The sequence below is a fragment of the Hydractinia symbiolongicarpus genome, chromosome 2 (assembly GCF_029227915.1).
Source record: "Hydractinia symbiolongicarpus strain clone_291-10 chromosome 2, HSymV2.1, whole genome shotgun sequence".
Classification (NCBI taxonomy): Eukaryota; Metazoa; Cnidaria; class Hydrozoa; order Anthoathecata; family Hydractiniidae; genus Hydractinia; species Hydractinia symbiolongicarpus.
The window spans coordinates 22373438-22394221 of NC_079876.1; the positions used below are offsets into that span (position 1 = coordinate 22373438).

General features: G+C 37.0%; 2 protein-coding genes across 2 annotated transcripts in view; both read right to left on the reverse strand.

The window, feature by feature from the left end:
• The window catches only part of LOC130630185 (HAUS augmin-like complex subunit 3), a 61704-nt gene that overhangs the window by 39586 nt on the left and 1334 nt on the right, over nt 1-20784 (reverse strand). The window contains exons 2-3 of the mRNA XM_057443581.1: nt 10703-10740; nt 10494-10608 (exon numbers count right to left, since the gene is read on the reverse strand). Of these exons, the coding sequence (XP_057299564.1) occupies nt 10494-10608; nt 10703-10740 (153 nt within the window). The remainder of the gene's footprint in view (nt 1-10493; nt 10609-10702; nt 10741-20784) is intronic.
• Nucleotides 10754-17705, reverse strand: LOC130630187 (uncharacterized protein K02A2.6-like). Its single transcript, XM_057443587.1, is given in 1 exon segment — nt 10754-17705. A coding segment is annotated over 1 exon segment (582 nt). The 5' UTR covers nt 13074-17705; the 3' UTR covers nt 10754-12491.

Sequence of the window (20784 nt, forward strand, 5' to 3'; positions counted from 1 at the left end):
TCCTCGGATTCTGGTTCCGCTTATTTTTTTGTTTGCTTCTTTTACTTAGTGTTTAAGTCATGGGTCGTTTAAAAACCACAGGACGAAGTCATAACAAAAAGTCCTCTACGTACGCATCGAAGAGGTCTGAGCAAGCTGAGTCTGCTCGCAATCGCCAAAGAACACTTTTCGATATGTATAAAATTGAAAATAAATCACAAAAGGAAACAGAAGCTCCTACGGCATCAACGTCTACAGCCAATGCAGATGAACAAAAGTCGTATTCCGAAGAACAAAATATGGATTTCAACAAAAATCAGGAAAGCTCGCTATAAAGTAACAGCAGTAGTGTGGATCTTAGTACTGAATCCAACGGTGATGATGGTGACAATAACAATGAGGAAGGAGATATCCACTTGGCACCGAAAGATGGAAGAACGCATCTGACTGTGATGCAGAACCATTCATATTGGGAAAACGAATATCCCTTCGCCTATTATTCAGCCAAAGATAAAGGCTGGTTATGCAAAAATTGCACTGAGTATTGTTAAACTCGCAATATGTGTGTGACTAACCTGTAGGTTATCTTCACAGTTCTCCTAATAACACAACACCAAATATACCCAATTGATTTACACACAACACAATATATACCACTATTATAAACACAATGATTTCACCAGCAAGATTGGTTCAACACAAGTAAACCCAACCACCAATTGATTCTTATTAGTAATCGCCTAGAATGGAAGATTAAAAATCTCCCTCTATTTTCTTTTCTGCACGTTGTTCAGTTTATGCTGCTATGGGAGGAATTTATAGCGACTCCTACTCGCTTAGTATAGTGGTCCTGGGGAGAATTGGCTTTTCACCAATGCCCTCTACTATACAAGTCTTGATCTAACAATTACTGAAGACTATTCTTTCTTGGGTCCTTAGTTGTGTGATGCCAAGTGCTAAGTGGTGTTTCAGCAATGAATTCTGAAAAATAAAACTCAAAAAAACTTTATAATAAAACATTTTGAAAACACAACATTTGATTGGTCACTAATACTCATCATGACCATTTTGTAGCACATTGAGTGAAGTGTGCTATTTGCTCCTTGCTTTGTTAACACATCTGCTAACTGATGTTTGGTGGGAATCCACTTCAATATAACTTCCTTTTGATTGATGCTCTATCTGAGAGAAGCCATGTCAACTCTTAAACGCTTATCTTCTAAAGCTTTTGTTGAATATGCAGCTTCATACAAAGATTTGTTATCTGTGTAGCACAAGATACCTTCTAGATCTGTCTTCACAATTTCCATTATTACATTTTTCATCCAGATACATGCATCAATACCATTAACAAGTGGCAAGGTTTCTGCTGCAAGTGTGCTACGCACAACTCTCTTAATCTTTTTTGACTGCCATGTGATAGGTGTCATGGTGTTCTCAACACCTTTAAAAAAAACAAAAATTCCACTTTGAGAGCTTCCGTCATGTAGATTTCCAAATGAGGCATTAGCGTACAAGATTAATTGTAATGGAGGTTTCAACTTCCAAAATGTTAGGCAAATATCAGGATCCAATTTCAACTTCTTTACCAATTTATTAGCTCTCATAACATCATCAACATTTGCACGGTTTAACTTTGTGCTTAACTGACAAACATCAAAAGAAATATCTGGCCTTGATTGAGAAGATACCCAATTTAATTGACCACAAATACATCGTAACTTAGATTGCTCTTCATGTGAGAGTTCTTGATGTTTGTTTTTGGTGCTTTAAATCTCAACCTGTTCCATGCTTGACACATATTTGCTTTGGTCATACTCAATAGAATTATTGAATTGTTGTATGTTGACTCCAACATATTTAAAATTACTGCAATTCTCTGACCCAAGCCGAAATATTTTTCTAATTGATGCAATGACTTTTACTTGAAAATCTTCTGATCCTCCCCAAAGAAAATCATCAACATGTATTACGATCAATCCTTGACAACAGTCATCTTGAACCCAATAAAATAAAGCCTCATCAAAAAAAGACATTTTCATTCCCAAACCAATTAACTGTTCCTTTACTCGTAAATACCCAGCATCAGCAAGGCCATATACTACTTTATTTAATTTCCAAAGAACCCCTATTACGTTTGCTTCCTTTGGGGGCTTTATAATTACTTCTCTATCAATCGGGTTACCTTGAAGAAATGCTGTTTTGACATCTAAGGTGTGGCATTCCCATTCATTAGTTGCTAACATTGTGAGTACAATTCGCAGACTTTCTTTTGAAAACGTTGGGGAGTCTTTAGTCAGATTTTGAACCTCCTCTTCTTCAAAACCTCTTATGACCAAACGAGCTTTGACAATTTTGTTGCCCTCTATATTTTTTGTTGTGATTACCCATCTTGTGGATATTGTAGATTGACTTCTGTCTTCAACAGTGGAGAAAACATTGTTGTCTTGCCAGTTGGTTAATTCTTTAAATTTCGCATTCAAGACCTCGTCTTCAATAGTTGGTTTTATCGCTAATAATACTTCTTCAGTGTCATTGGCTTCAACAACCGATTGCCATTCACTCACACATCTTTTGAAATCTAACCAATTAATTTCACCTGTGTCTTCATTTTGCACATTTAAACAGCTGTCATATTGCCTGCCTTCTTTTCCTTTTCTACTCACTTTACCTGCTCTGCTGTGAACTAATCCTTTAATCCACTCACTGTCTGGAGTTAGCTTATAGATGATTCTGGTTTTTAACTTTGGCATTCCTTGAAATATAGAGGTATTGCCTTTTTTTTCATTGACTGTGGTTTCACTTTTTGATGTTTCATTATAGATGTTTCCTCTATTGGTGTCCCATTGGTTTGTGAATTATCAATGGCCGCATCCTCAGTTACTGGTGCTTCTGTTACTGGTACTTCCGTAGTATTACTTTCAAGATCAACTATGTCAAAAATTTCGTCTTCCGGTGAAACACAGTTGTCGAACTGCATACTTGTTACTTCTGGGCTCTTTTCAGAGTCTTGTGATGGTTTCTGTGAATGTACTACTTGATTTACCTTTTGCAACCGACAAATGTGGACTCTCACTTAACTTCCACCATGCTTGACAAGTACCTGTTTATTTTCTTGTCCAATTACAGTGCCTGGTCCATGCCATTTTTTCGCTGTCTTTTCTTTTATAAAAGACTTTATCTCCAGTTACATACTGCACATCATTGTAACACTGGACATTATGCTGACATTATTTTTTCAGAAGATTCTGCTGCTATGAATGCTCTTCGTGATGCATGCATCACAGCAAGGTTATGGGCCACCGTCTTACTTGAAACTGTATCATTCATGGCTGGTAACTGATCAGTGAGGATGCAGGGATAGTCATAGTTTTTACAACCTGGTTTGGTGAAAATCCATCGTTGTTTGATAAAGAATTCTTGGCACTAATAGCCCAGAAAAGTGCTCGATTAGGTGTACATTTCGTATCCTCTATAATCTTACTAAGCATTTCCTTAATGATACCATTGTGTTGCTCACATAGCCCATTCGACCAAGGACTTTCGGCAGCTGTTGTGGAAAACTCTATGTTAAATTGCTCACACATTTCTTCATACACTTTATTGATAAATTCTCCTCCATTGTCAGCCAGAAACTTTCTTGGTTGACCGAATCTTGCTAACCAAATTTCAAAGATAATGTCTGTTATCACATCTTTATCTTCGTAACTTTGAAGATGAAAATCTTGTGAAAGTATCTATGATATGAATAAACCACAATGATTGTGAAAGTTGCACTAAATCTAAAGCCACACACTGATTGAATTCCGATGACATTGGTAAGTCAACAATAGGACGTGGTCTTGGTTTTCTATACTTAAGGCATACTTTACAAGAGTGTGAGACATTATCAATTAATTTCATGATTTCACTCCGGTCTTCTAAAAAGGAATTTGATGCTTTAATAAGAGATTTTAATTTCTCAGCACTTGGATGACAGAACTGACGATGAAGTTTGACAATCTTGTTTTTTTTTTGGATTTTTCACTTGCGCATACAAAGGCAACTTAAGGAAGCAAATGGTCATAATTCTTTTCATCTAAGTCTATTCTGTTGTTGTTTAAAGGTATGCAACAGTGACCTGTGGTGGTAAATTTTGAAGGATGGAATTCTCCGAACATTTTAACAGTATTGTTGCTAAAATCTAAAACTGCATCTGCTTTTCTCATAGATGTTTGACTCAAAAACAAAGGTATTTCATTGGGTACAACATCTGTTTCTAGATTAACCTCTTTTAAACCAATGATTACAGGTAAGATTACTCGTTTTATGGAACAAACTGCTTCGCTATCTCCAAATTTAAACCTATTCCACCTGGATACTCTTCTGGCAGTTTATCACTATCAATATTATCAAGGAAACATTGGTACCAATTCTTACCACAGACGGTTTTGGTACAACCACAGTCTAAAACTGCACATGACAAAGTTTCATCAACAAGGGATTGCATTTCACTTTCTTTAATTTTAGAAAAAAATGTAACTTTTGAATGACTCTCTTCCTTTTTTTGCATCTCTCATAATTCTCTCTGATTCTCATAAGAATGGGGACAATTCACAGCCCAGTGATAAATGGACTGACAAATATTGCACTTTGAAATATTTCCAAATTCATCAGGCGGATTCATTACTCTGTTACTGGATCTGGTTTTCCTCCATCCATATCTTTGATTTGGTGCTGCAGCCCTTCCTCTTTTAAACCTTGAACGCTGATATCCACCTCTTTTGGTGAAGTAATTCTGGTCCGTAGAATCTGCGCTTGCCTGTAAAACAGGCTCTGTCTTTACAGCATCATTTGACACAGATGAGGCCACAGTATCACCAAATATTTTCTTAAACTGTAATACCATTGAATCATAGCGTAATTCACTTATAGTTGCTCTAGCCAACTGTTGCTGCTCTGGTGTAAGATTAGCGCTTTGTAAAACTCGGTATGCCAAAACTCTATCAGGAAGTTCCATACGGTGAACTTGGATTTTGTGATATAATCATTCAAACTCTATAAGGTAATCATTCATGCTCATCTCGGGTCGTTTAAATTTTTCAAAGGTTTCATAAGCCAGGTACGCAGTAATAACACAACATCAAATATACCCAATTGATTTACACACAACACAATATATACCACTATTATAAACACAATGATTTCACCAGCAAGATTGGTTAAACACAAGTAAACCCCACCACCAATTGATTCTTATTAGTAATCGCCTAGAATGGAAGATAGACAAGTATGGTGTTGGCAAGCATTGGCGAACAAAAGGAGTGAAGCTGTGGATACATCCAAAAAGGGACATTTGTCACACAGGAAAACTCCACAAAACATAAGGAGGCACTTCGCAAACAGCAAGAATGTAAAAGAATGTTAACGAAGTTAACATATACTGTCAGATAAGGCGTGGACAGTATGTTCAGAAAGCCAATATAAAAGCTAGAAATAGGCATATAATCAAAAAGTTTTTGAAAACAACATGCGCTAAGATAATTGCTGCTGGGTAATACAACTTGCTCACAGATGAAACAACAGACATGGCAGATTGAGCTGTTTTGTCAATTTAAATAAGATACGTAAACTCTGATACGCATAATGTAGAAGAAAATTTCATCGGTCTTGTAGAGATAGTGGGGAGTAAAGGCTTATCACCAGTTTGGAAGAAATTGTGCGACGGAAAAATGATCCCGAGCTACGTGGAATCCGAGATCAAAAGCTGCAACCAGATAACTTATTGATGCTCCTGCTTCTTCCAGATGTTGTCAATCACGTCAACAAATTCTCCAAATTTCTTCCGGAACTTAATTTATGGCAACATTAACGCAAAATTGACAAACCTGAAAGCAGCTCTGAAACAGGTTGAAGAGAGTGACGGTTCCTTATTCCGGTTACATGCTGCAGCTTTCCTTGACCTCTCGCACGAGAGAATGGAATTAGCTAGAAGACTGCGCAATAACGATCTGCTTGTCAATGGCAAAACCGAGGAAGCAAGAATAAAGGACTTTAAAACAAGAGTTAAAATTCCTTTCATGAAAGAGCTGGAGGAAGAATTGGATAATGCATTGAAAATCGATGACCAAACTTTCCTTGCATTTGACATCTTCAATGTTCCAGCTCCGTCAACTGAGGAAGATCAAGTCAAAAAAATTCAAACACTCATGAATTTTTACGGATAGTCTCTCACATCTCTATTTCAGGGGGAAGAAAACACAACTGGCGCTCTATTCAGATTTGAAGGCTCGGTAGTTGAACCTACAAAACATTTCTTTGATGATTTCAAGTTGACGATCGCTCAAGTCGAAAAAGTGCGCAATGACGAAATTTTGTTATGAAAGAACTAAAGCATGATGACATCAACAAATGTAAAGATGAGCATCCTATTCAAGCTGATCAATTTATGCTGTAATGGTTCGTAATCGTGAATAGTATCCAGATTTGATGAAAATGTTCAAGTTTTCCCTTCTTATCGCTCCCAGTAGCGCCAATGTCGAGGGTGGTTTCTCAGCTCTTAACTTGATCCACACAAAACAGCAGAATAGATTGACTGTCACGTCAATTGATAGACCGATGCGACTGGTTATTGGTTAGGCCAAAAACTTCTCAGAAGAGGATTACGAGACTTTAGTCAGTAGATATAACAAGACCGGAAACAGGCGAATTGAGCTTTGAACTAATATATATTTAGCATTTATTTTTATTATTATGTGTTGATGTTAGAGACATTAGTGCTTTTCCTAGAACATCATAGTCCTGGTAATGTTCATATAAGTATAAATTACGCACCATGTTAGGAAATAGAATTAACATCAAGACGGGGGTTTCCGAATTCAGTACAAAAGTCAAGACCAATAATGTAGTGCCATATTTTTTTGTATTGCATGGGAACAAGTAAAAATCACTATTATAAACATTGAGTCTTGTTTTTTTAATACAAATACTGACGGTTACGTGTTCTCAGAATGTTGCGACTTAAATCTCTTTACACCCTAGCTCTTCTTTAAGCAAAATGGCAGTATGATAACCGAAATTGAAACTTGAAGCAGACGAAACTCTAGAGAAAGGAGATAAGGAGAGAGATATATGTGACACTATTTTTAGCTGTTTAAGGCACTGAAAATTGCTAAAATCGCACAGCTTACGGGGGCTTTGTCCCCTGGACCTCAACCTGGGCGAAACCTGGGCGAAACCTGGGCGAAACCTGGACCCACTGGGGCCATCACAGCCACCCCCAGACCCCTTGCTGTTTTGTTGCTCTGGCAGTTCGGTATCCCAAAAAATATCCTGGATACGGTGCTAGCTATGTTTATTACTATTATTATTACTAGTCCACTTAGGCAAAGGGACAATGAAAAAAAATAGGTTTTAAATTTTTTTTGCAGCGCAGATACAAAAAAAATTGGTGAAATTTAGTTTATTTGTTGCGGTTGAAAGCTCCCATTTGAGCTACAAAAGTCGTGCAAGCACAGCAATCGCTCAACTAGACAACCACCTAAGATATCAATCCTATTCTTATGCTGAGCGCTAATCAGAAGGGATAGATTCACACCTTTATAGTCTAGTCTCTGGCATGACTCGGCATGACTTGAACCCAAGACCGATATAAATCTGGTTATAATTAATTTCTTTTTTTACTTTCTTATTTAACATGTAAATAATGTGTAATTATTTTTAGATTCAAGAGTAGAACTAAACAAAATTGACGTAAGATATCCACAAGAAAACCCACAACTCTTAGTCATTGAAGATGAAGAAGAGATGGATAACTCTACGGAGGAAGATGGTACTTGTTCTGTCAAAGACGAGACTTAACATCAAAAAAAATCAAAAATTGAAAAGAAATCAAATTATAAAAAAAGAAAACCTGTAGAAAAAAAGCCAAAGAACCAGAAAATGCAAAAAAAAATATCAGTTCTTAAAGAAGCAATAACTCCAGTTGTTAATTATGAGTTTAATAGACAAAAAATTAAGAATGACTTTCATTGTTTAAATATTATTTTTAGGCAACATTACAAAATGTTATCCAAGGAAAAGATAATATCGATCACGCTCATACAAAAATAACGAATAAGCAAAACGAAAAGACGTGCAGTTTTTGTACAGAGGTTCACGAAGCACTAAAAATAATGAGTGAGCAGAAAAAAATGAAGCAAATTCTTTACTTATGTGTGACGTTTTGTAAATGTTTGTACTTGCCTTGTGTTATGATTATTTCTGATTACTCTCCTTTTTGGGATTATATGTTGTTGATAAGCCACATCAAAAGGGACTTGCAAGAAGATTTAGCTGTGAAAAATATCGAGCTTAGATCTCAAGGACTTGACTCCTACAACTTTACAACATCAACGCCAGTGAAGAAAGGCTTCCACCTCCACAACATCAGCCACAAGAACAACCACAACCACCACAGCTACAACCACCACAGCCACAACATCACCCACAACAGCCACCAACATCACAAGAACAACAGTCACAGGAACAACAGCAACCATCACATGAAAAACGGTCACACGAACAACAACAACAACAGCCAGAACTTGAAGAATTCCAGCCAGATATACCCAATTATAATGATAATAACAACAATCATAATAAGCCTGTCAACCCTTTTGCGCTGGACTTTACCTTCATTAACCAATCAGAAACCTTATTTGTTTTACATGTTTGCAGGCCTCCTCAGAAATGGCGTGCAATCACACGCGCACATGCCCACACACGCCATGTTGAATGTTCCTGTGCAATATTCGCACGCCAAAAAAAACGCTAAACACCTTAGGCGTGCGCTAATCGCACACCAAAATAAATAATATTCTGTTCAATGAAGGCGTAGGGGAATAATGTACAGTGCCGATCGTGAGTAAAGCTCATCTTTGAGAGTACAAGTACAAATAAATGCGAGTAAAATATTTCAGAGTGAAAGTACAATGCGAGTGTGAGTAAAATAAATAGAGGAATCTTTTTAATAACGTGAGTACGCAATAATTAAACTTGCAAGTAAATCTTTAAAAAAATATATCATGCTATTATATATGTCATGTTATTGGCGAGTTATATTAAAAAAAACATAAGACATTAATTTTAATCCACCGACCATTTATTAATATTTTTTAATTTAGTTGCTCTTTTTAAATTAAAAAAATTTAAAAAAAAAATTTTAAAGTTCAACTTTTCCGTCTCTTACTTCTTTAAATGCTTTCACTACTTTCGTTACATGAAATCACTTCCAGCATGTTCTTTCCCAAGCACAGAGCCAGCATGATATCTAATTATAGTTATGGTGATCAATTGCCACATGCAGACTTTGCTTTTTGAATATTTTTCAACAAACATTGCTTTATAACTCAGACAAAAATCTGTATAATTTTAAAATATCGCCGTAGAAACAGGACGTCACAAAGCTTGTTACCTTTTTTTGGGGGGGGATGTTTTAAGATCGAAGCAACAATAATAACGTGAGGGAATTTTTTTTTAAAAAAAAACAGTTTAATGTTTAATGATATATTTTTTTTGAAAAATCTATTCCTAAAAAAGTAGTTACAAAAAAATTATTAACTGAAAGTTTTATGACTGTAACATGCATGTTTTATGTTTCTTCGTTCTGTTGCTACGTCGTATAATTTTTTTTTTCAAAAATAATGAATAATGAACGCATCACACATTTTAGTTTCGTTGCAACAAATTACCTGCTTTTCAAAGCATGGCAAAATTAGTGTTGCTGTATGTGAGTACTATGATTACTTGAGAGAAAAAATGGAACAAAAATGAGCACACGCCATCACACGCCATTGAAAATTATGCTGCGCGAACATCGCACGCCTCAAACTGATTGAAAAGTATCATAACATGCAAAGCTCGTACGCCAGCATTTTTCTTCCTGACAAGGCCTGTGTTTGCCCAACCTGGGGTTTCATTTTGGCCAGAGCTTTTACAAGTTCATCAGGACAACCACGAGGCAATGAGGGCGGATTGGTTTTACATTGCACACCTTATCTTTTCCCAATCTTTTTCCCATTTTCTTTTAATCACTTAGCTAAACCTTAACGTTTCACCCCTTTATATTTCTCACATTCTCTAGCTAAATGTGTGGGAGTTTATGGTTCTTATTAATTGCTCCACAGGAATTTCAGTGGCGGGTAACACTTTACGTGTGGCTTACCTCAGCGTGTGACGCGGGGTCCACTGGCTAGTTCTATAGAAATTGCACTGAAAGTATTCTCAACATCGTCACACACAGGGTATTGTTATTTAAATTTCCTGCGATGCAATTATTTTCTCTAAAAAGCAATGGTCTATTATGAAAGTAACTATTTATGCAAGTTGAGCATTCCATAAAGCTTACAATCGGACTGTACTGTAAGCGATCCAGCCTAGGGATTTAGACCAGAATATTCCATTGTCTCTTTACTAACATCCCCTCTCTGTCAACCAAAATTAATGTTGCTCTTATATTCTAAACGAACACAAGTGCAGAAATACAAGATATATACCTTCTCATTGGTCTCGGTTTCACACTGCTGAAGGCTTTTTCTTACATATATGTCCTGATTTTTCTTAACTGCTTCAGCTGCAACTAATTTATTTTTTAACTCCTCGTGTAAGCAACTAAAAACATTTAAATAAATAAAATAACATTTCATAAAATGTTTTGCATTACAATTTTCAGAAAGTTCATTTACTGATATCCTTATTAACTTACCTGATTTTTGGGATTGTGGTATCATTCATTATTTTTAGTCTAGAACCAACAAATATATTAGTTGTTAATTATGCATGATTACCAACAATGGGAATCTTTTTGTATAAAGAAAACAACAGAATATTTGTTTGTAATTTTGGTTGGGTCCATAGGCATGTTTAAGTACAGACTGTAATGTGCCTTCTTCATAATGTGTCAGTGATGTGCCTTCATCTTTTGAAGATGTAGCTACAATTGTCCAACCTCCCACCCCCTCCTTCCACCTCCACCCAAGGTTATATTAATGAAGTAAAGACTAGATAAAATACACTCCACTATAATTATTATCTTAAAATGTTGGCGTAAAAATAAACAACATAATATTACAGATGGTCTGAAAAACAATGTACAGAAGATTCTTTTGAAGGTTAAACTTCACTTGGCAACATCTTAGAAATTAAGTTACATCCTACCCGTCCATGTATCATAGATGGGGTGGATCAATAGAACTAGAGTGATATAATTTTGTCAGCCAAGGTACATTTTTGCAAGAGGAGGTTCAATTTTGCTGGATGGCCAGCACTTCATTAGTTCTTCAGATGTGCCTTAAGCTTACAGTTACCCACCCCCCACCCTTTTTTTGTCATCAACACATCTATGAATGGTAGATATGAGATACCAACTCAATTTATCACCATGGTGCAATGGAATGCAGGCATTGTCAAATATTATGGACGTCTCCAATGCAACTAAAGACAACTGCATCAAAGCTGTTATGGGAGCGCGCAGCACAACACAGCAAAACAAATTTAATTAGTGGGTATGTTGGACCTCCTTCGTCAGTCATTTAGACAAGTAATGTGTTAATACAAGTAATTGTGTTTACCATACTTGCTGTTCCAGTTGCGTACTTGGAAACAGACGCTCAGGACATGTCGATGCACCTGATGCTCAGGGCATCTCAATTCTCTCATACATCTGACACTAAGAGTATGAAGGAAAACACCATAATTACCAAGTGCCTGAGGCTCAGGACATGTCGATGCGCCTGACCCTCAGAGCATCTCATCTGTCTCATGTGTCATTATTGATATGTTGCATACGCAGAGATTGAGACGTGTGTACTGGTCTCAAGCCACAGCCCAGCTAAATTTATTCTGTAAAGAAATACTATATATATATACTAATCGAGACCCCCAAGATAATCGAGGCAAGTCCTGGATATAATAACCCTTTCCCTGCAAGTCAACATTGTCAATTCGCAACACCTTTCAAATGGTTCACAAAATCCTTCAAATATGCTGGAGGCTTCACAGCTCTAAACAGTCTTTGTTTTAAGGGCAATTCCGTTGGTGGTCCAGAAGAACCCTTCCCTTCTGAAGTTACTACTGGAATCTCACTAGGCGAGTCCATGACTGGCTTATTAATAATCGTTTCACTGGGTGTTGCTTGATCTCCAACCGGCATGGTTATTGGTTCAGGGGTTGGTGTGACCATCGGTGTAACAGCGGATACTTCGGCGAGAATGGAAAATTGATCATCTTGATAAATTCCGTCAATTTCTGGTGGCTTGTTTTGTCGTAGCTCTCCCCTTACCAAGTGATCGATGTGGCATTTTATGTCGCGATTCTCAGTCTTCACCTCATACGAAAGGGGTCCGGTAACCTTTGTCACAACGGCGAGTAACCACTTCTGCCCTGATGCAAAATTGCGAACATGGACTCGATCCCCACATTGAAAGATTCTCTCAGATAATGACTCACAATCGGTCTTCACGTTTAGGCGATTACGAAGTTTTGGTCTCAGTAAATCAAGACAAGATTGGCAGGACTCCTACCAGTTGTAGTGGAGGAGTTATTCGGTATGTGAAGAAAAATCGATTCAATTTCACGTTAAAATCTGTTGAAGGAGACTTTAGCATGTGCGACTTGAAGGTTTAAACAGTTCGCTCTGCCAATGCATTTGTTGTGGGATGATATAGTGCTGATAAAACCTGTCTGATCCCATTCATTCGAAGAAATTCCTTGAATTCTCTACTAATAAATGCCGGACCATTATCTGAAACACAAATTTTTGGTAATCCATGGGTAGCAAACACGTGACGCAACGTTTCAATGGTTGTTGTAGATTGAATAGAATGGCTAGACATTGAAACAACGTCTGGCCATTTTGAATATGCGTCCACAATTAATAGGAATATCTTTCCCATAGAAGGTCCTGCGAAGTCAAGATAAATTCTCTTCCAAGGATTAGTCGGAATTTCCCACAAATGGATCAGTGCATGGTTTGGTTGTCTTTGATTAACAGCACAAGATTCACATTGACGTACTTCCGTTTCAATATCCTTTTCGATTCCAGACCACCAGACGTAGCTTGGGGCTAAAGCTTTCATTTTGCGATGATTCGCGAAATGAAATTTTTCAAAATTTGAAGAAATCTTAAAAATTATATTTTCAATTTTTTTTGCGTCTAATATTTGTATGTGTTGTATTTTGCAGGTTCCTCCTGAGATAACAAGGGTCGACTGTTAAAAGAAATGGAAAAATTGTGACTAATGTAAAAAAACATTCTCTTTTATAAAAATATCACCTAAATAACGTCATAAAACATAAAAATAAATTTAGTCTAATATTGTGATAGTCTTTTCCAGTTTTGTTGATTTCATTATATATAATAGAATTTATTCTCATCTCAATAAACATAATCTTCTTTTTTCTAGACAATTTGGATTTCAAAAAAATACCTCAACTGAGCATGCCATTTTGCAATTAGCTTTATTTAGTATATTGATGTTATTCACGATTATTTTTTTATTTTGTTTTAAACTAGATTCTTATAAATGTAGTTAAAGTAGAAAATCTTATCTTATCTTTTTTTTCGTTACTTGCCCAAACATTGTTCTTACGTCACGCAAAGCTGTTTGTTTGTTTTTTTCTTTCTTTTTCTTTTTCGATTTTGGTTGAATATTGCTTGGCTTAACATCAATATCATCAAACACAAAGGAGCCCAAATATAAACTTTCTTCTGGTTTGCTGTATATATAGAACTTTAGTCATTTCTTCGTACCTCGCAAGTAGTTTTTAATAATGTTATTTAATTATGTTCCAGGCATTGACACTTTAATCATAAAGGGTATTTTAAGCCCTGCTTGTGATATAGCTGATTGTCTATAACAAATCGAGTCAGTATGGCTTCTACTTCTGCACCCCTGTCAAGAATAAACCTTGTTAATCTGCTGACTTCAGAGCTAGATGTCCAACTGGTGTAGAGTTCCCAATCGAACAAGTCTTTATGGTGAAAACGTCAAATGGGTTGCCTCGTTCGTGGAAGCATTTTAATTTTTCATTTTCTGAAGGGGTCTAAAACCGTTGATAGTAATGGTACCCCTGACTGCACACTCAAATTCAAAATACATTATAATAATTCGCGTGTACACAACCTTTTTGTCTTTTGACTTTTCCTTTTTTATTATGATTTGTCTAGACGTTTTTTTATGAAATCGAACATTAGGAACATTACGACTTGCTCTCCTTCATGGATGATTTTGAAAAGAGAAACAAAGACAGGGAAATTTCTGAAAATCACAAAGAAGGAGTGCGTTAATTCTTAGTTGCGTATCTGAGATATTTCTTTTTTACATGTCTGACACTGGTAAGTATTTTCATTTCACAATAAGAATTTTCTAACACCAGTTTTCGATTTTCAAATACACTTCTATTTATGAGTTTTACAATGTCCTGTTTGAAAAATGTCACCGAAATTAATAATCAGGGGGGGGGGGGTTGGAATAAGGATGTCCTGGGTGGAAAAAATCAAAAAATTAACAAGCGAGTGGGGACGATTATTAGAGACCAGAGAGTAGTCTTATAACTTTTATATCTTAGATTCAACAAGACTTGGACATATCGACCTTGACAGTATCAATCTCGAGTAGAGAATGATAATGACAGCAAACGAGGGGCGTATATAAGATACAGCAACAAAGAACGCTACACCATTGGATAATATGCCTCTGAGAATAGGAATGCAGCGGCTGTCCGAAAATATAAATCCAACTTTCCAAGGATAAATGAGAGAACTATCCACAAGGTCAACTGAAAAGTCAGAAAATCAGTGAGAATGCCGAGTCAAGCAGAGAACTAGTTGCAGAGAAAAGAGGGCTTCTACTTCTCCAAGGAGAAATCGATCAAATGGTTCAACAATACATCAAAGCAGCTTTAAACAGAGGAGCCATTGTAACAAGATCGATGGGCATGTCAACAGCTAAAGCACTAATGATACGCTATCCAGATAAGGTTGGTCTTTGGGATCGGGTAGTTGTCACATTTCCCCTCCTTATTAATGGTTTGCTTGTAGTCACCACACAAACGGACGCTTCCATCGTCCTTGAGAACTGGAACTATGGTGTTGCCCACTCGTAAAATTCGACTAGTTTCAAAATTCCCTTAGATAAATGAGCCTGTCAAGCTCGCTTTCAATCTTTGTTCTTAAGGCTTTGCAGCATCAAGGTGACGCACTTTCCTTGAGCTCAATCTTAATGTCCTTGAGCTTTCCTAATCCAGAACTGAAAACATCTTTATAATGATCCAAGATTTTATCGAGTTCACTTTTGTTTTTACAATAACAGTTGACATTGAAAAGTTCCGGCCAGTCTAATCTTACCCTGGAGAGCCAGTTTAGCTCCATTAAGCTCGGGCCATCCCCCGGAACCACTAACAAAATCATTACATAGAATTGTCCCTTGTAAAATACCTTAACATCAGCTTAACCAAGAGTATTAACGCATTCCCCAGTGTATGTCTTCAATTTAACTTTGCTAACTTTTAATGTGACAGAACGATCTTGATTAATTAAATTGAAAACTTTCTCACCCCCAACTGTGTTGATTTCCATAATCGTAGCGACTCCGTTAATAAACACTTTTTCGATGAACGGCTTAATAGCAGAAGATACCTTGTGTATGGATTTTATTTCTTATTCGGGCTCTTTGACGTTCTCATTTTGATCAAGAAGATGGTTCTGCTCGATATGTCGTTGTTCTCCACCGCTTTGACACTGCTTTTTCCTGCATTTCCTCACTGTATGTCCCTTGTTGTTAAAAAAAAAACATTCTTTATCTTTAAACGGGCATATTAAATGAAGATGGCGTCCACCACAGCGAAAACACTTGTTTCACTCGGACTTTCCACGATGCTTCTCGAATTTGTTGACGGTCTCGCTTGCCCTGTTCTCCAGATGAGTTTGGATCTCTTGTTTCCATGCTGTTTCCATGGGTATGGCAATCTTGGTCGCTTTCGTCAACATTAACTTCGCACTTTCACTGAGTAATTTTTGTCGAATCTTGGTGTTTCGTATTCCACATACCAAACGATCTCGTATCATATCGTCCAGTGTCGTTCCATAATAACAATATTGTGTTAGTCGTCTGAGTTCAGCAATGTAGCTTGAGATGCTTTCAGTGTCGCGTCTGTCAAGAGCATTGAATCGAAAACGCTCAGCAATCTGGTTGGGTGTTGGGTTTTGTTGCTGCTTCATCGTCTCCACAAGTGTATTGTAGCTTACGTCTCTCGGCTTCTGTGGTGTCACCAATCCTTTAAAAAGTTTGTAAGTTTTTGCTCCACAACCAGTCAACTTAATCGCTCTTCTCTTTTATTCACCCATAATATCGTTTGCTATGCAAAACTGTTCAAGTCTTTCTACATAATCCTCCCATGTTTCGTTCGTGTTTTCAAACTCGTTGATTTTTCCAAAAGTAGCAGTCATGTTAATCCCATCTTCCTCGCCAATAATATGTTGCCTACAGAGATTGAGACGTGTGTACTTGTCTCGAGCCACAGCTCAACTGAATATATTCCGTAAAGAAATACTATATATATACTAATCGAGACCCGCAAGATAATCAAGGCAAGTTCCGGATATAACAATTATGTTATGTATGGATTGCCCCAATTTTCTGAAGATGGGGATTTTGATGCATGGGTACATGATCTGGAATTATGTTAAGTAGTTACAGAACTTCCAAAGAAGAAACAAGGGCCAGTTGTTTATTTGAGTTTAAACTTGAAAGTTCGTCAGGCATGTTCTGCCTTAATGAAAGAAGAATTGAATGAAGACGATGGTTTAAATAAACTTGTTAATAAATTAAAAGAACTTTATAATATTACTGAAGATCAAGCAATGTTCAATGCTTACAAAAAATTTGAGACCTTTCACTGTTCCACGACAATGTCGATTGGTGGTTACGTAAATTAATTTGAACAGCTTAATCAAAAAAAGTTTGAAAATTTAGTTACCAATTGCAGTTCTTGCATATCAACAACTAAAAAATGCAAATTTACCGAAAGCTACATGTAAACTAACACCTGTTCCTTCCCTAACATGACTCTATGAAAAAACAGATAAAAGCCATTTATGATCAATTTGCTCAAAGTGAAATCAGCACAGACAGTATTGATATTGATGTTGAGCAAGAAGTATTATATGGTCAAAAGTTTGACAGATGACGTTTTAACAATTGGAACACTTATGGACGTGGCAGAGGAGGTAAATATTTCAGTGCTAAAAGAAGCCAGTACAATCCTAATGGCCGTGATGGACATCCATTGCAATGTCACCATTGCAAATCTATAATGCATTTCATGAATGACTGTCCTGAAAAGAATAAAGGAAGCAAAGCACAGAATGAAGTACATGTGCAGTTTTTTGCAAAGGGTGTGTAACAATGCTTTATGGAGCAAGTCGTGTCTGAGTCTTTGAATTGTGCTTTACTAGACTTGGAATTACTGTGGAAATTTTATCATTTCTTGAACATGATAGTTTAGTAGGCAACGTTTCGGGAGATCCTTCTCCCATCATCGGGCAAAGTAAAATGATGTTGCGCATGTATTTATATAATTGCAGAGGATCGAAATTCATAAAAATTAACCAATCAGAAACGAGCTGATAATTACAGTTAATTACAGTAATTAACATTTTCGGACCTGGATGTAGGTAACTACTTTTTCTGTAGGGCTGGTAACCAAATCTCAGGAAGTTGAGATGCTGTTTATGTGTTTGTTACGTTCTACACTGTTGATGGTTTCTTTAATCTTCCTGGCCGTTGTTCTGGATTCTCTGTCAATGATTTTCTTCTCATCCCAATTAAACTGATGACTTCTGCTCCAGCTGTGGTCCGCAATTTCGTTTTTCTTCACATCTCCGTTTCTCACTGCGCGCATATGTTCTTGTACTCGTTGCTTAAACTTTCTTTTTGTTTCGCCAATATACACTGCATCACAATCTTTACACGGGATTTCGTAAACAACATTGTTTTGCTCTTCCAGGTTTATTTTGTCTTTTGGTTTAGACAAAGTGCTTCTTAGGGTGTCTTTAGAGGTAAGAATGCATTTGATCTTGTGTTGCCTTAAAACTCGACGAAGGATCTTGCTGGTACCTGGTACGAAGGGTAGGAATGCTGATGCGATAAATTCCTCTGATGTTTCCTTGTTGTCTCCGTTGCATCTTCTCTTCATTTTATTTTCTACTTGCGTGATGACTTTATGACTGTATCCATTTGTGATTAATGCATTTCTTACACGTCGAATTTCTATTTTCCTCTCCTGTTTGTCACTGACTACACTGTTGGCACGATTCAGTAATGAAGATATGACACTTTCTTTGCAAGATTTCTGATGGTTTGATTCGAAGTTAAGGTACTGGTCAGTGTGTGTTGGTTTACGATACACTGAAACTGAAATGGAACCATTCTTGCGTTTGACCAAAGTGTCCAGGAAAGCGATACTTCCATCGTGTTCAAGCTCAACAGTGAATTTGATTTGTCGATGTAGGCCGTTGATGTGTTCATGGAACTCTTCTAGATGAGATCTTTTGATTATGGCGAATACGTCGTCAACAAATCTTTTCCAAACCTTTGGACGTCTGTCCGATGTGACTAATGCTGTTGTCTCGTGTGCTTGCATGTATATTTCTGCGACTACTGATGATGCAGGGCCTCCCATGGCAACTCCGTCTGTTTGAGTGTAGAAGTTCTTATTAAACAGATACCATGTTTTGGTTAGAACAAGTTCGACCAAACGCAGAAAATCCGGTACTGGAATCTTTGTCTTTTCACCGAATGCAGCATCGTTTTCGATAATGTCTTTAATGATGTTTAAGGTGTCTTTTATGGGAACATTTGTGTAGAGTGATGTGACATCAAATGATACCATGCATTCGTCGTCTGCTATCTTTATTTCTCTGATGTATTCCGAAAATTCTTTTGAGTTTTTGCTGTGGTCACTTGCTGTGAATTTGCTGAGGATGGAAGCAACAAATTTTGATAGGTTGTATAACGGTGTTCCAGTGCAGGAAACTATTGGTCGAATTGGATTTCCCTGTTTATGAATTTTGGGTAGTCCGTAAAATCGCGGTGGTGGTCCGTCACAAGGTTTCAGTCGGTAATACTGCTTATCGTCGATGTATTCTTTTCTCTTCAACTCCATTAAGATGTTCCTCGCTTCTCGTTTGATGACTTCTGTGGGATCTTTCTTGAGAAGTTTGTAAGGCCCGTTGTTGATGTGTTCGTTGCACTTGTTGATGTAGTCAAGTGTATTCATGATAACCGTTGTTCTCCCCTTGTCTGCCGGTAGGATTAAGATATCTTTGTCCTTCTTTAGATTCTTCAATGACAGTCTTTCAGATTTTTGCAAATTGTCCTTTGGTGTTTTACTTTTCTGTAGCGTGAGGCTTACTTTAGCTCTTACTGTGTCTGCCTCTTCTTTTGGTAGATCTTTAATTGCCTCTTCCACTTTCGCAACAAGCTTCCACCAATTAGGCCAGGTGGAAGCTTCCCCTCAGTTAAACAAGTTAATATCCCTGTTAATATGGCTGGAATGCAAGCCCATATTCTTACTGATGTTGTCGATTGTGAAATACTGTTATTGTTAACAAAACAGAGTCTGAAAGCAGCTATTAGCCAATTTGATTTTGTTAATAATAAAGTCACTGTGTTTGGAAGAGATATTCCTTTACAACACACGTTAAATGGCCATTACTGTATACCTCTTACACCTAAGCAAGTTGCTGTTAACAAAACATGTCACAGTTCACAGTTAACGATCCTACTGTAAAATCACCTGAAGAAAAATGCAAAATAGCTACAAAGCTTCACAAGCAGTTTGGACATCACATAGACAGCAGGAAACTGAAATCTCTTCTCCAAGATGCAAAATGTTTAAGATAAAGAATTATTTCAGCACATTGACAATGTTACAAACTCTTGTGACACATGCAGTAGATATATGAAGGCTCGATCAAGGTGAATTGTCTCACTACCAATGGCAATATGTCAATGAATGCCTTGCCATGGACCTAAAATTTCTGACAGTTAATTATAAAAAGTTAACCATACTTCATATGCTTGATGTGTTCTCTAGATACAGTGCATTAACAATTATCAAATCCAAGAATGAGGAAATTATTGTAGACACAATTCTCAAGCACTGGGTTGCTATTTTTGGCACACAAACTCAATATTTTCAGACAATGGAGGAGAGTTCAACAATGAGCTCTTAAGAGATGCAGCAGAACTGTTAAACACAAGAGTTTATACAACAGCAGGAGAAGTTCCATGGTCAAATGGTGTATGTGAGCATCATAATGCCATCCTGGATAATATGATTTTGAAAATTATCATGCATCTCATTTGGTGTCGTAATAGTAACATAGGGGTAGTTAATACGTTTCGGACCCTGAATGTGTCGTAGCCAAAGTGTTGCCTACTAAGCCAATGAATTACTAGCTTTTTCGGGAAGTAATTTGACGTCTCTGCATCTGACCCACAGATTCTCCGGAGTGTAGTAGATATTGCTTAGCCTTTCCGCTTCATGCTCGGTAACACAGGCCATTTCGTGAGAGGCATGCGATCGCACGCGCACGCCCCCACACACGTGCAGATTTGTTTAGGAGTGCAATTCATCGCACGCGCAAAACGTTGCTGTAATTAAAAATTATTGTATTTATAACAAAGAAAATTTATTAAATAAACCTTAAAAATAAACGATCATTCTTTTACTGAACTCACAATAGATCGCACAATTTTATTGCTACCATTTACCAGCTACCAG